A 16,250-nucleotide genomic window follows, 5' to 3' on the forward strand; every position below is an offset into this window, starting at 1 on the left:
GTCAGGGCAGGTTTCCTGGAGGAAGAGCACCAACCAGAGCCTTGAAGGATGAGCACAGGCAAGACCGTTGGGGCACTCTGTCTGTGGCAATGGACTAAACCCTGTCTTCTTGCCTTCCGTTGAGCTGGAGATGGCCCCGACTTGGTAAGGGGCCTTTGCTTTCCTGAGCGGAGGTTGGTAGGGGAAAAGGGAAGGAAGGGAGATCCATGGGTGTGCTGAGCCACATGCTGGGGATGGATGTGTAGCCGGAGTCGAAAACCACTGCCCTAGTTGGACAAGCCAACAGCTCCTGTCACCTCTTGCTCAGCGGAGGCAGGTCAGTGGAGTGAAAAGGCAGAGAGCACCTGGGGGCCAGGATCCCTGAGGTTTAGTCCTAGCTCTGTCGTCCTTTGCTCTCTCATCTTGAGCCACTTTCTGCTCCTTCCTGGGCCTCAGTTTCCCCTCATGCGCCCTGAAGAGGCTGGCATAGAACAGTGGGTTTCATGCTCTGCTCATGGAGGTGTCTGAGCCCCCTTGCTGGTTTGACAAAGCGGCTCTCTGTCCGCCTCCACCGGCTTGTGTTATGTGAGCGTGTCGACCCGCCTGGGCAGAGCCGGGCCCTGGGAGGCTGATGCGTCGTCAACCCTCCGAACGACCTGAGCTTTAGGGAAAGGGCTCCTGGGGCCACCATTTCTCAGGGGCGGGAAGATGTGAGACTAAGGAGGGGCAGTGCTCTGACCCTGGTGATGGTGAGGCCAGAGGACTCGGGATCTGGGAACCTCGCTGAACAGGGAGGGAAACTGGTACTGCCACCCAGAGCCTGAGCTGTGTGGGCCTTGGTCTGCTCTGCCCCCGTGGGCCACGTCAGGGGGGACCATGGTGGTCATCTTGTCAACCTGCCTGATTTCAGCCACAAAGACCTTTCACATCAGTTTTTTGGCTCTGAAATGTCTGGTCTCGTTTTCCCAGAGGCCAAGGTCCTGAGCCCATGAAAGGAGAGGATGGGTTTGGGTTTGCAGGGGAGTGGGGAACAGAGCTGGCTGTGAGTCTCAGCTCTGTCATCGACCGGCTGTGTGACTCTGAGCAAGTCACCTATCCTCTCTGGGCCTGTTCCCTCATCTGTATGAGGGGATAACAGGGCTGATGGTGTGTGGCTGTGGGGTACCTTTGTCACCACTGTTGCCATCATCATCCTCACCATTGAAGGGGTGACATAGAGCATAAAGGAAGACCTGACTTGTCTTGATTCCTAGGAGGGGGTGGGCTCACCCTGCGTCCTTCCCACGCTGCGCAGGGAGACAGCCCACCCTTAGCCATGGCTCTCAGATGTCACTGCGCGTCAGTGTGGCTTGAAGGACAGGTTCTGGGGACCCTGCCTGTAGCCCAGCTGGGTCTGGACTCTGCGTTTTCAACAGGTGGGCCTGAGGTTGGCCACTGTGAGGGCGACTAGCTGTCCGGTTTCCCCAAGACCTTCTAGGTTTCAGCACTGGAAGTCCTACACCCAGGACACAGCCCATCTCTGGCGAAGCAGAACTGTTGGTCACCGTAGCACGCTTTAGCCCCCATTCATCCAGGCTGGCAGAGCCTCCGGAGAGCTGGGCCCCCGGGCTGGCCAGAGCTGCTTGGTGCGGGGAAGGGCCTCGGACTGTCCCGTGCGTGGACAGCCTCAGTGGGGGAAAGCCCGAAGCCCCCAGGGCTGGGCTGGGGCGCGGTCTACAGCAGCATGCCGGCAGCTCGGGGTGGCCTGGCTGGAGGACGGTTTGTCCCGGGGAGCCTCTGGCTTCTTCCCCTGCTGTACTGAAATCCAGCCCCTCCTGTACCTGACTCTCTTCTCCCAGCAGCCACTCTTTTGATCTTCCTAACAGCTTCCCTGGTGGGGCATGAGCACTGGCCCGGGAGTCTGGAGCCTTACCCTCTAGTCCCTTCTCTTCTGGGCCTCAGTTTCCCTGGAGTGAAGCAAGGCATGGCTTCAGGTGCCTCTAACTTTCGCTTGTCTGGAGCGTTTGCACACACGGACTCCTTTGATCTTCTCTACTTCATAGACAGAGACGCCGAAGCAGTGGGAAGCCAAGTGTCTCCCTCAAGGTCACACACCTAGTGGGTGGTAGGGCTGGGATTGGAACCCAGCCTGCCGGGCCCAGCATCCACAGGCTCAACCCCCTCGCCTCAGTTCCAAGGAGCTGCCCTTCCTGATCAAGACCTTCACTGGCTCCCCATTACCGCCTGAGCTTACCCTGCCCTCCTAAGTCTCCCCTGTGAAAATGCCTTCCCCTCAGACATGTCTCCTCCTTGTCCTTGGTTCCCCTGCCTCCCTCCAGGAAGCTGCCCCCAGACCCCCAGCCCACCCCCCAACCTCCCTCTTTCTCCCCATTTCCTGCTTCCTAGTTTACTTGAAGTGCCCCCTTCCCCCCTCTCGGATGGGTGGTTTTCCAAGCCTTTCCCATGATCACATTTGAGCCTTGCAATTGTCCGTGAGGTTGACCAAGTGGGTGTCGTCATTCCACTCTGTAGGGAGGCCAGGTGACTTACTCCGTGTCACCTGGCTCATGTGCGACCTAGCCCAGTCTAAACCTGACCCTTGACTCTGGTCCCAGCACCACCGAGCTCTCGGCTCCTTCCCCCCAGGCCTGAAAGGATCTTCACCAGGGATCCCCGGCGCCTCATGCAAGGAGACGCAAGGGAACTGGGCTGGGATACCCCAAACCCGGGGACTAGGGGTGGGGAGCTGGGTGGGGTTCCACACCAGAAGGACCCTCAAGCTTCTCGCCTCCAGCTCGTGGGCACCCGCAGTCCAAGCAGCGGCTTGGGGTTGTGGGGCGTTTCATGAAAAGTTTATAAGCCTCCTGGGGAGCTGGAGGCCGGGTGACTCAGGGAGTGGGGCTGACGGTGCTCCCGGGGGTGGAGGGAGGCCCTTCATACCCGGTCTAGCTCCATGTGTCTCTGTCTTTCTGGCTTTCCATCACTCTAGGTTTTTCTATATCTCTTTGTCTCTCTCTGTCTCTGTCTTTCTCTCTCTCTGTGCCCCATGCCTCTCTGTCCAGGTTCTTTATGTCCCGTGATGGGCTGGCCCACACACCCAGGGCACAACAGGACAGAGGGCACCACCAGTCCTGGAAATTACAGGCTTTGGGAATAGGGTTGCCAGATAAAATCCAGAATGCCTAGTTAAATTCGAAATCCAGATAAACAGTTAATATTTTTTTAGTGTAAGCATGTCCCAAACATTGCATGGGACATCCTTAGACTAAAACAATTACTTGTTGTTTATCTGAAATCCGAGTCCAACGGGGTGCTCTCTATTTTTGTTTGCTAAATCTAGCAGCCATGCTTGGGAGGGGAAGCAGGTGTGTTGGCCCCTTCCCGCTGGGGAGGACGCCTGGGAGGGCCACATACTGGACTGGGACCTGTCTAATCGAGTGGAGCTTGGGCTCGGCTTATTTCTCCATTTATAAAAAAGCTACTTTGGGAAGTATCAGAATCCCGCTGGTGGAGGAGCGAAGAGAGTATATTGAAGGAGGTCTGCTCTCTTCCAAGTGGAGCAGGGAAAGGAAAAGGGCCTGGAGTCGAATCACCAGCTGTGCAACCTTGGGGAAGTCTCTTGCCCATCCTGAGCCTCTGTTCCCCCACATGTGAGTGGGATAATAATCCCTTCCTCCTGGGGCTGTGGTGAGGATGAAATGAATGCTGTTTGGAAGGGCTTAGCCAGGCTGCCCTGGTCAGCGTGCAGGGGATGGGGGCTTCAGGGGCTATGCTTATTTGGACTACTCTAGGGGAGGTGGTGGGTGAGAACATGGACTCACGAACCAGAAGGCCTGGTCTGGGATCCCAGTCCTGCCACTTACTAGCTCCATGACCTTGGCCAGTTTACTTAATTAACTCAGTTTCCCCATCTATAAAATGGGAGACAATGGTAGTCTGTGTCTCCTAGGTTTATTGAGAGGATTACACGATATAATAGACATAAGAACCTCGCATGGGGCTGGCATCTAGCAAGAGCTCAACAAATATCAGCTCCTGTTATCCCCCAGGCGCACGTGTATGCTGCTTCCTCCAGGAAGCCTTCTGGTCCCTCTGGCTCACAGCAGCCTCTCCCTACATGGGGTTCCACTGACCACTGACTTCCTGACTTTAAGTCCCATCTGGCTGCCCTGGGCAGTGCTGTTTTTAACTCCCTGGTGGGATCGAAGGTTCTGGGGCAGTGCGGAGAGTAGTGGGTGTATCTGCCTCCATCTGGCAATGCCTCTGGGCACAGTAGCCCCCCCCCCGGGGGCCCCACAGACAATCAGAGGGTGAACATAGTGATTTCAAACAGGAATCCCAGACTAGCTGGAGAGGGGGAGAACGCAGTCCCAGGGCCAGATGACATAGAATTTTTAACCATATAAATGATACATGGTTGTTTGACTGAATCTGGCCCAGTTTCCCAGGTGACACTGCAGCGCCACGGAGAAGCACGGGCCCTGTGTCAGAGACCCAAGGGCAAACCTGGCCACACCATTCGATGCTGTGTGACCTTGGGCTTGGCTCTTGATCTCTCTGAGCCTCAGTTTCTCACCTTTGCAATGAAGATGATACCACTCACTTTGCAGACTTATAAGACTAAAAGGAGCTAGGAAATACAAGGCACCTGGCACACAGTGGGCACTGCACAAACTTTACTACCCTTCCCTAGGGAAGATCCCAAGGACATATTCTTGCCTGCTAAAGAGGGGTGCAATGGACTTTGAGGGAAGACTGCTCTTCTTAAAGCCAGGGTCTCAAAACTGCAGCGGGGTCCATTTGCGGGCTGGTGTCCACTGAGCTCCTTGAACCCAGCTTGGCATTGGGGGGTTATAAAGCACTCAACTGGATCCTAACTTTCAAAAAGCTTGCAGTTTTGTTGGAGTTAAAATAACTCACAAAGGAAATGTTAATAAACACAGAACCTTGGAATGTGAGATTGTGTACGCATTCGTGTGGGGTCCAGGCTTCACTCCCAGGAGCTTGCTGTGGGGATCTGAGAGGCTTGGGGTAGTCAGGGAAGGCTTCCTGGAGGAAGCAAGAGTTTGAGTCAAGCTCAAGCATCTGAATAAATATTGCCCCCCTCTAGTACTTCCCATGGCTTCTTGTCCTTCCCAGGTCGGTACCTGAGGGCACAGAGATGTTTGAGGTCTATGGGACCCCCGGCGTGGACATCTACATCTCTCCTAGTATGGAGAGGGCCCGGGAGCGTGCAGACACCAGGCGGTGGCACTTTGATACGGGGTTGGAGATCATCGTGGTCATGAATTCTCCCAGCAACGACCTCAATGACAGTCATGTGAGCAGGTCCCCTGGTCTGGGGTGGGTGGGGCAGCGATCTAGCTCCACAAGGACCAGCACCCTCTATTTACCCAGATGGCAGGGTAGCGTGATGGGTAAGTACCCGCCCCTGGAACCAGCCAGCCCTGCGACCTACAGACATAAACAGTGTGTCTGCTCACAAGTCACATCAGCCCTCTGGGCCTCAGTTTCCCCATCTGTAAAATGGGGATGATCACAGCACCTTTCCCCCTGGTGTTGGTGTGGGGTGGAACATGAGCCAACACTTGCTTCTTTTCTTGTTTCCCAAGACCCCAGTGAAGGGAGGTGTCCCCGTTTTTCTGCAGGCTGAGGGTTGATTAGGTGATCTCTGCCACTCTGAATGAAGAGATGGGGGGATGCCGGTGCCTGGGGAGATGAGTTCTCCCCTTTCTACAACGTGCCTCACCTCCTAATCCACTCTCTCGCTGACCCCTTCCCTTCTCAGAGGCACGTAACTTCCCCTCCTCTCCTCTCTGCTCATTCAGCCACCAAGGGTGAGTTTAACAAGGCCCAGCTGTAGGCAGGGTGCTGGCCTCAGGGCAGGGGGCATTTAAAAGAGGGGAGAACTGGGGTGACCCTTGAGCTTGGCCCAGGTGATGCCCCCTTAAAGGAGTGATGGGAAGCTGGCCTTGTCGTGTGGGACTGGCAGGTTCCCGCCCCATGTTAGGAGCAGTGTCTTAGGAAACTGACCTTTTAAGGACCACTGACCATAAGCCACGCCCTCGGCAGCCGTGAGCTCAGGCAGCCCTCACAACAGCTCAGAGAGGCGGGGTCTGATCCCCATTCCATAGGTGGGGCCGCCAAGGTTCAGAGTAACCGTGTCCAGGCCACTGAGCCAATCAGAGAGTTAGAATTCTACACAGACCTGCCTGACACCCGGGGGGCAGGTTCCCTTCATCACCCCCTGTCTTTTCCCACCCATGTCTCTGAGATGAGCCCCTCCACTGAGCTCTGCGATGCAGGTGGACGGGTAAATGAACTCATCTCTCAGATAAGGAAACTGAGAATGAGAAGGGGTGTTGCTTACCTGAAGTCACCCGATCTCGTGAGTAGCAGAGTTGGTGAGGGTCAGGACAGAGTCCCCGGCGCAGGGCAAGGGGACCAGCCAGCTGGTGAGGGCCCCTCCTGGGTGCCCTGCCGAGCTGGGGGCTGTGTGGATGCCAAAGACCAAAGGGACTGAGGAGGGTCGGAGTGTCCCGCCCTTCCCCTTCCCCCACCTTTGACCTGGACCCAGGTAACTGTATGCCTGAGGCTTGACAGAGGGGGGTCAGTGATGGCAGGATTTAGGGGCTCCCAGCACTGAGGGGTGCTGAACCTTCTGGTGGAGCTGAGGGACCCCCATCAGGAGGGAGCGTGCAAGTGGAGGGCGGTGGGCCAAAGGGGCTTTGATATGTGGGCCTGGAACTGTGTTCTCATCAGTCACCGTCAGCCCCACGTTTAGCAGGTACCGGGGTTGCTTAGCCAAGCGCAGCGCGGAGCACGTCACCCGCCTTCCTTCTTTGATGGTCACAGCCTACAATCAACCCTCTGGGGTAGGGACTATTATTATCCCTACTTTACAGCAGGGGACACTGAGGCTCGGAGAGGACAAGTGACTCTTCCCAGGATAGTCACAGTGGTGGATCCGGAATTGGAGCCCAGAGCTCTTCACCACCTCACACAATGTCGCCGGCCCTCTATGAACAATAGCTGGTGTGTCTGGGGCCCTGCCTACGGGGTCAGTCTTGTACATGTATTGTTTCTAAGCGGCACTATAACCCCCTGCGGTAGGGACCTGTCTGCTCGCTGTCCTGCAGATGAGGAAACCAGACGGCTCAGGAAAGTGAGGGACCTTGGCCAAGGTCACAAAACCCAGAGGTGCTGGGCTCATGTCCAGACCTGTCTGAATCCCACAGATAAGAGAGGGTCCCTAAACCCTGCCCGGTCGGAGACCTCCTCATTTGACAAATGGCAAAACAGAGATCCAAAGAGGAGCAGGGGCTTGGCCAAACTGGTAGTCGTTGGCAGCACTGGGGCCCAGGTCTCCAGGGAATCCCTCACAAATAGTTCCCATTTTACAGATGGGCCAAGCAAGGCATGGAAAGAGAAATGGCAGAGAGACTAATGGAAGAGCTGGGTTGGCAAACTCAACTTCAGTGCCCAGAGGTTCCTGAGATCCTCTCTCTTTTCTGCCAGATCCCCCAAGACCTATCCTTTGGCGTGGGGGCTGTTGGCTTCAGCCGGCTTGATTCTGGGCCCATTTCTCTACAGGTTCAGATTTCCTACCACTCCAGCCATGAGCCCCTGCCCCTGGCCTATGCGGTGCTCTACCTCACCTGTGTTGGTAAGTGGGGGCCATGCTAGCGCCTCGGCCGAGGTGGGGGGTGGTTAGGAATGACAACAAACAAGGGTCTCTTTACAAACATCAACTCATTTCATTTTAAAAATTAAAATAAGGGTGCATTTAAAAAATTCTAATGGTATAGGGGTGCCTGGGTGGCACAGCAGTTGAGCGTCTGCCTTCGGCTCAGGGCATGATCCCGGCATTGTGGGATCGAGACCCACATCAGGCTCCTCCGCTATGAGCCTGCTTCTTCCTCTCCCACTCCCCCTGCTTGTGTTCCCTCTCTCGCTAGCTGTCTCTGTCTCTGTCAAATAAATAAATAAAATCTTTAAAAAATATTCTAATGGTATAAAAGAGTATATATTGAAAAGTAAACCTCCCTTTCTCCCCACCTAAGACTTCCAGTTCCCCCAGCCCAGCATCCTTCTAGAGATCTGCTGTGCTTGTGCAGGTGGACACAGGCATACCTGCAGACTCCCTCCTTTTGTAAGCAAAGGGAGACATACTCTAGGCCTGGAACAGGACCTTACTTTTTCCACCTTAAGCTTTTCATGGCAATTATCCACAAATTGTATATAAACTCCATGCATGGTAACTCAGATTGAGTGATGCATTAAAGGAAAAGGTAGACAACATGAATGAACAGATGGGGAATTTCAACAGAGAGATGAAAACGATAAGAAGATGTTGAAATGAAATGCTAGAACTAAAAATCATGGTAATAGATTTTTTAAAAATGCTCCTGCTGGGTTGTCTTGGTAGACTTGACACAAGTGGAGAGAGGATCAGTGAACCTGAAGATAGGGCAATGATAAATTAGACTGTATTAAATTTTAAAACTTTTATACAACGGAGGACAAGTGAAAAGTCAAATGATGGGGCCGCCTGGCTGGCTCAGTCCACAGAGCACATGAATCTTGATCTCAGGGTCGTGAGTTTAAGCCCCACATTGGGCACAGAGCTTACTTTAAACAAAAAGGGAAGAAAAAGTGAAAATATGGACTGAGGAAAGAAATTTGCAATGCATGTGTCTGATTTGGTACATATAGATTGTGAAGAACTCCAATCAGTAGGAAAAAAAAGACAAATTAATGAAACAGGCAAAAAATATGAATAAGCAATTCACAGAAGAGAAAGCCCCAGTGATCAGAACCTAAATGGAAAGTTGCTTAATACTCAGCATTGCCAAGGATGTGGAACTGGGGGGCTCCTTGATGGTGGATGGGAGTTTGCATGGGTACAAGCACCTGCAATGCACTTAGCAAGAAAGTTGAAAATGCTCTGTCTGCAGGAGGCGTTGTTAGAGGCAGGATATGCATTGTGGGACCTGTGCTGGACTCCTGGGAACCCCATAGTGACCTACTCTCTGCCCTCCCCTTGCAGACATCGCTCTGGATTGTGACCTGAACTGTGAGGGCAGGCAGAACAGGAGCTTTGTGGATAAGGTAGGGCAACTCAACCTGGGCCCAGAAAGGGACATGGAGTTTGGAGTTGACTTAGGCTGGGTTAAGAGCAGTGAGGCCTTTACAGGTATCTCCCTGCCTCCTAGCTCCTGTTGAGGTCAGGAGAACCAAATGGGAACCAGCCATGTTTGGCAATCTTCTTTCTCCAGGAGAAAAATCATTACCAAGAATTATCAAGTGTATACATGCCCAGGTCTGGGCTAGGCCTTCCTTTGTGGGGAAAAGTCCTTCTGGAATTTCAGTCTTGGTCAGGGGTCAGCAAACTTTTTCTGTAAAAGTGAGATAGGAAATATTTTAGGCATTGCAAAGTATCTCTGTTGCAACTATTCAATTCTGCCATTGTAGTGTGAAAGAGCTGTAGTCAATACAACAGATATGACTGTTCCAATAAAACTTTATTTACAAAAAGAAGCCGTGGGCCAGAGGTGGCCCCCGGCCCTGGAGTGCCAACCTTCTAATCTAGGTGAAAGGGGAACTCTACAAAGTATGAGACTGTTAAAGAACTTTGGGCTGAAATGTGGTGACACTTAACGCATTGGGAGTTCAGAGCAGAAGGTCAAGCTGGGCTGCATGAGCAAGGAAGACTTCCTCTGAAGTCCACTTGAACTAGGCTCTAAAGCAATGCAAGAGAGAGGGCATTCCAGGTAGAAGGAATAGCGGGAGCCAAGGCCTGGAGCCGGGAATGGATCTATAATCAGGAAGTTGCCCGTTGAGAAATAGGACATTGGCTGGAGACGTGCCACAGTTGGCCATGAAAGACCACTGTGTAGTTTGGACTTGCTGGTGTGGGCATTCGGGAGCCACTGCCGGATCTGGTGCAGGAAGCGCTTCCATGAGAGTGGACCTGTCCTCACATGGAGGGCGAAGAGAAGGAGACAGGGTCAGGACGCTGGCCAGGTGGTTGCTGGGTGGGGGCAGAGGACAGGTCCGAGCCCCATCACGAGCTATGCTTTGCCATTGGCAGCGGGATTGGGTCTGGGGGCCTGGCGGGTATGGAGCCATCCTGCTGGTGAACTGCGACAGGGACGATCTGAACTGTTACAACCAGGACAACTGTGACCGGCATGTGAACTGCCTGCGAGGTAAGGGGGGTGCCCAGGGTCACTGCTCAGCCACCAGCAGGTAACCCCAAAGGGAGCACCGGGGGCCAGAGTTCCCGCTAACCGCTCCCAGCCAAAGCTTCCTATCTGCACCCCAAATCCGGCCTTCCCACCAGGCACCCCTGGCTGCATTTCAGGACGCCCCACGTTCTAAGTCAGTCCCACACTGCGCGCAACAGCCCCGTGAGGAAGGCGGCAGTAATGTCCCGGGGTGCGGGCCAGGTGCTTTGTGCAGGGGGGGGGGGCACAGCTTCTCCAAAAGTGGGCACATCGTCCCTCGTTTCAGATTGGGGAGCACTGAGGCTCAGGGAGGGAGCGGGGCCTGCCTGGGGTCAACAGAGAGTGACGCTAGTCCTGAGACCAGACTCTCCCCAGCACATGGCCCAGGTGGCCTGCCTACCCCACGCTTCTCGCCTGTCCCCGGGCACCGGGCTGGCCGCTCTATACTTCCCGTTGGGCGGGTAAAGGAGCGGAGGCCTGGAGAGAGTATGACACAGTCACACGGCACACACTTACAGATGTCCTCATGGTTTGCTCTTGAAAACACTGGAAACAGTGTTCTCACAGGGTGGACAGATTTGGGGATCAGAGACCCAGTTCTTGGCACCCTCTGCCCTGGGGAGGGGTGGTGTGGTGGGCAGGAGGAGAAGGCGCGGAGGGTGGCGGGCCCCCTGAGCTGCCGCCCCTGTCCGGCTCCGCAGACCTGGAAGACATGTCCGTCATGGTCCTGAGGACCCAAGGCCCTGCCGCCCTGTTCGATGACCACAAACTTATTCTCCACACTTCCAGCTATGACGCCAAGTGGGCACGGGTCTTCCACGCCTGTGGTGAGTTCACGCCCTCCCCTTCCTCTGCTCCCAGTGCTGGGGGGCCTCAGTTTCCCCACTGTGGGCTGGACGGCAGGCTCTGCCTTGGGGGGCAGAGGAAGCTCGGTCAGATGTGGGAACTCTGAAATAGGTGGGCTGGCATCCCGGCACAGCCACAGCCCAAGGCCGTTTGGATGAATTCAAATATATTTAGGGGCGCCTGGGTGGCTCAGTCAGTGAAGCGTCTGCCTTCAGCCCAGGTCATGATCTCAGGGTTCTGGAATCAAGCCTCGTGCCAGGCTCTCTCTGCTCAGCAGGGAGTCTGCTTCTCCCTCTGCCCCTCCCCCTGCTTATGCTCAAATAAATACATAAAATCTTTTAAAAATATATTTAAAAATATATTTTAAGCAAGTTCAGAAATTCTTATTATCGAAACTTTCAAACACACACAAAAGTAGAGAACAGTGATGCACCCCTGGATGCAGACCGCTCAGATTCAACAATTACCGTTTGGCTTCTCTTGCCTCATGTGTCGTGTTTGCTCGGGGACTGGAAAGCCACTCCCGGCACGATGGCTACAGCCCTACACGATTCAGAGGGCATCTCCCCCAAACCCCTGACTATGGCTCCACAGAGCCATAGAGGGAGCAAGGACATAGAATCCCTTTTAAAGATACACATGCATACAAGTGATAAAATGCTCATTTTTAAAAAGCTCAAACAAGGGGCCCCTGGCTGGCGCAGTGGGTTGGGCGTCTGACTCTTGGTTTCGGCTCGGGTCGTGATCTCAGGGTCCTGAGATCGAGCCCCGCGTCGGGCTCCACGCTCTGCAGGGAGTTGGCTTGGGATTCTCTCTCTCCCTCTGCCCCTCCCCCACTCACACGTGTGCTTTCTCTGAAATTTTTTAAAAACATTAAAAAATGAAAGGCTCAAACAGTATAGAAGTATATAAGGTAAAAAATGAGAGTTCCTCATCCCTACCCCTAAACCTGACTCTTAAAATGAGTTCACTGTTAACGATTTGCTGTGTTCTCCTGACTTTTCTCTGTATGCATTAAATGTGCACACAGGTGCGTGCATGCATGTGTGTATGCACGTGTGCACATGTGGTGTGTACGTATCCTGAGCCCAGAACCAGGCCTCCTAGGTGCAGAGTAGGTGCTCCGGAAATACTCGTTCCGTGCACGAACAGCCAGTGAATACCCTCGTACGTGCGTTTGTCGCAAAGACCCCTGGAAGCGGGATTGCTCGCTAGGAGTAGCCATTACTTTGCGAGATGCTGCTAAGTTGTCTCCAGAAGGTCTGAACGGCCATCTTAGAAAGGAATGGACTTTCCCCTGGCCTCGCCCACGCTGGGCACCAAGCATCTTCTCTCCTTCACCGGTGGGAGGACAGAGGCAGGGGCTGCTGTCTGGCTTGGGGGGTTTCGGGGAGCTTGGCCCAGCTCCTCCTGCACCTGCATGCTCTGTGGGCCCACCTGGGGGTCACAGCTGTCCCTCCCATCCCCGCCCAGGTCCCGAAGACTCGTGCGAGGCCTACAGGCACGTGCTGGGCCAGGACAAGGTGTCCTACGAGGTGCCCCGTGTCCACGGGGACGAGGAGCACTTCTTTGTGGAGGGCCTCTCGTTCCCTGATGCCAGCTTCACGGGGCTCGTGTCCTTCCACGTCACCCTGCTGGACGACTCCAACGAGGTGAGAGGTGGCCGGAGCAGAGAGGGTAAGAAAGGGCTCCACCCCCAGGAGAGACGGGCACTGCCGGCCTGGAGGACCCCAGAGCTCTCGACCACCCCACTGCTGCCCCTCTAGAGACGAGGAGACGCCAGTGGCATCAGCCCGGCCTCTGGACTCCAAGGCCAGTGCTCTTCCCCGTCTGCCCGTCTTCCCCTGTAGGATTTCTCCGAGTCCCCTATCTTCACCGACACCGTGGTGTTTCGCGTGGCGCCCTGGATTATGACGCCCAGCACCCTGCCGCCCCTGGAGGTGTACGTGTGCCGGTGAGTGTGGGGGAGGGCGTGGGTGTCCTTCGGACCCTCACGGCCCCTCACGGCCTCTCCGGTCTCCACACCTGGCTCTGTGCTGAGCTGCGCTCCCTGGGCTTATCTGCAGCGTGAGGAACAACACGGGTTTTGTGGACGCGGTGGAGGAGCTGGCCAGGAAGGCCGGCTGCAAGCTGACCATCTGCCCGCAGAACGAGAACCGCAACGACCGCTGGATCCAGGTACCGTGGCCGCGGGGCGGCACCCAGCCAGCACGGCGTCTTGGAGGGAGAGGCTGGCCCACCACAACCGAGGGCAGGGAGGGGAGGCTGCTGTGAATATCTGGAAGGACCTGGGTGCTGTGACTGTCCTCCCCGGGACCCTCCTTTTTCTCAGTCCAGACCTAGAGCTTCCTCCCTCTCTCCAGAACTTTCTGGAGACCTAGGCACACATCGACTCCAGATCGAACCCCCGCTAACCCACAGGGCCTGGGCTAGGCATGGGGCTGGCCCTGAAGGGAGTGGCTGAGGTACAGAACACACTCCCTGCCCTCAGCAGCTGGGCCCTGTGGTTCCCACGGAAGGCGACTTTGTCCCCGACGGACATTTGGCGGTCTCTGGAGAAATGTTTGGCTGTCACCCCGAGGATGGTGGTGCTACTGGCTTCTAGTGGGCGGAGCTCGGGAATGCTGCAAAGCCTCCTACAGTGAATGCACAGGGTAGCCCCACAGCAGAGGATTATCTCAGAGGGGTCCCCAAGTGTCACCAATGCCAAGGCTGAGAAACCCTGGTGCGGTGAAATATTGCAACAACCCCCCTGCCCCCGCTCCTGCAATTGAAGATGTAGCAGGGGTGCCAGCAACGAGCCAGCAGGGTTTGGAGGAGGGTGGTGTCACCTCTGTCTGGGGATGAATAAAGCCCTCCCAGAGGAAGGGCAACCGGACAGGACAGGACCATGTGCTCGCAGGGGACACATGCCCAGGGCCACAGAGCTGGTAAGGGCCACGCTGGGGTTCAGTGGATGGTGGTCCTCGCAGAGGACCAGTGTGTGCAAAGGCCCTGAGAGGGGAGACATGAAAGCTCGCCTCGTGCTCTTGTTGGTCACGGCCAAGGTTCTAGAGCTGAAGTGGGAGGAGCTGAAGTGGGAGACTGTGCATGCCAAGCTGAGAAGCTGTCATGGCTGGAGGTCCATCTGATGAGGCGGGAGGTCGGGGCAGGACTCTGGAGCAAGATGGGCTGGATGTGGATCCCGGCTGTGCCGCTGACTAGCTGTGTGTCCTTAGACAAATAATTAGACCTCTCTGTTTCTCACTTTCCTTATCTGTGATGTGGGTAATCACAGTGCCTCTGCCTGAGTGTGTGTGTGGAGCATTGATGGAGTCAATGTTTATAAAGAGCTTAGAGCAGGGCCAGGCACGTAACAGTGAGCTTCTCATTGGATATAGAGCTCAATGGTGCTGGGCCATCTTTGCCTCCGGGACCACAGGGGTCAGGATCAAGCTGGGCTCAAAGTTGAGAGATCTGAGAAGGAGGCAGACCTAAACCTCCTTTGGTCCCTTCAGCCCTGACAATGACCACACGTGGAGGTCAGAGGTGCTGGCCGATGTCCAGCGACTTGTTCGTCCAACTCTGGCCACCCTGGGGCTCTCTCTGTGGCCACTCTGCCCTGATCTGGCATGCGGACACCTCTGGGGTCATGTCCATGTTCTAGTTCATTCCCCCCTGTCTTGCTGTGTGATCCTAGGCAAGAGCACCCCCTCTCTGAGCCTCCAGCCCCTCCTCCAGCCAGCAGGCATCATGAACCCCTGCCTTCTTCAGCCCAGAGGGCAAAGCAGGCCTGAGACAAAGAAGCCCCAAGAACAGTCCTCCCCAAAGCGCTCAATGCCAAACGAGTGTGGATTGTCCACAGGGTGTCTCTCTCGTTCGCAGGACGAGATGGAGCTGGGCTACGTTCAGGCGCCACACAAGACCTTCCCGGTGGTCTTTGACTCCCCCAGGAATGGAGAACTGCAGGACTTCCCTTACAAAAGAATCCTGGTGAGTGGTCCAGGCCACAGGCTGCAGCCTGGCTCTGAGGGTCCAGGAACATTACCCGAAGCCCCACCGGGGCGTAGAGTCTAGGGCGCAGCACCGGGGACCACGTTCTTTAGGGACACGCGTGACCAGATAAAATACAGGAGATGCCTAGTTACATCCGAGTTTGAGATCAGCAACGAGGAACTTTTTGGTATCAGTATGTTACAAACCTTGCATGGGGCATAGTTATATTAAAAATATATTTGCGGTTTATCTGAAATTCAAATTTAACTATGCATTCTGTATTTTTATTTACTACATTTGGCAACCCTGGGTAAGGGCGGGGCGGGGGCAGTGCCGCTGTTAAGAACACGGGCTTTGGAATCAGAACCACCCGGCTCTGTTACTCAGATGCTGTGTGACCTGGCCTGAGTCACTTCCCCTCTCTGAGCCTCAGTTTCTTCATCAGCAAAAATGATATTATAGCCCTGGCCTCACAGGTGCTTGTGAGGCTTCTCTGTACCGGACAGAGGAAGCACGCAGCACTGTTAGCTGAGTTTAATATTGGTAATAAGGAATACTGGGAAGATGGTGGCTGGGGACTGGGACCTCCTGCAAGAGAGAGGGCAGACTCCCTTGGTGCTGTAGAGACCTTGGGGCCCTTCCAACACCCTCTGGATCACAGAGGTGGTAGGACTTCTCACGTGGGCCTCAGTGTTGTTGGAGTTCCTTCTGAGACGTGGCCCTGGGGAGCTCTCCCCTTTCAGACTGCTCTAGAACAGCCGGGTACTTGCCCTTGGGCTGCACTTGGCAGGAGGGCTGTTCAGAGGGTAAGGGGCGGCGGGAGCCATAGCGTCGGGCTCCAGGCTAATGGGGAGTATAGGCAGCCGCGGCCCTTTTTACTGTCTCCCTGTGACCATGGGAATAACGTGCTCTAATGTGGCACCAGGGCCAGAGCGCCTGTGTATTTCCCAACTTCGGCCCCTATGCATGCACGGAATATTGACTAGGTCCGATTCCTGTCTTGACTCAGTATTTCCATCTGAAGAATGGGCAGCCACTCCTGCCCCATCCTTAAGGAGCTCAGAGCCCAGCAAATTGGTTCAAGCTCCTTCTGGTGACCCCCACCCCTAGCCTGACTGTTTCTCTTGCCAGGGTCCAGATTTCGGCTATGTGACTCGGGAACCACAAGACAGCTCTGTGAGTGGCCTGGACTCCTTCGGGAACCTGGAGGTCAGCCCCCCAGTGGTGGCCAATGGGAAAGAG

At 55.1% G+C, this 16,250-nt stretch overlaps 1 protein-coding gene across 1 annotated transcript in view; it reads left to right on the forward strand.

The window, feature by feature from the left end:
- PADI3 (peptidyl arginine deiminase 3) overlaps window positions 1-16,250 on the forward strand; it is a 28,922-nt gene that overhangs the window by 2,653 nt on the left and 10,019 nt on the right. Inside the window, 10 exon segments of the mRNA XM_008694676.2 lie at window positions 5,098-5,278; window positions 7,552-7,624; window positions 9,008-9,069; window positions 10,052-10,169; window positions 10,889-11,014; window positions 12,507-12,685; window positions 12,884-12,987; window positions 13,100-13,211; window positions 14,898-15,005; window positions 16,140-16,250. Of these exon segments, the coding sequence (XP_008692898.2) occupies window positions 5,098-5,278; window positions 7,552-7,624; window positions 9,008-9,069; window positions 10,052-10,169; window positions 10,889-11,014; window positions 12,507-12,685; window positions 12,884-12,987; window positions 13,100-13,211; window positions 14,898-15,005; window positions 16,140-16,250 (1,174 nt within the window).

The sequence above is a fragment of the Ursus maritimus genome, unplaced genomic scaffold, assembly GCF_017311325.1.
Source record: "Ursus maritimus isolate PB19 unplaced genomic scaffold, ASM1731132v1 scaffold_32, whole genome shotgun sequence".
Classification (NCBI taxonomy): Eukaryota; Metazoa; Chordata; class Mammalia; order Carnivora; family Ursidae; genus Ursus; species Ursus maritimus.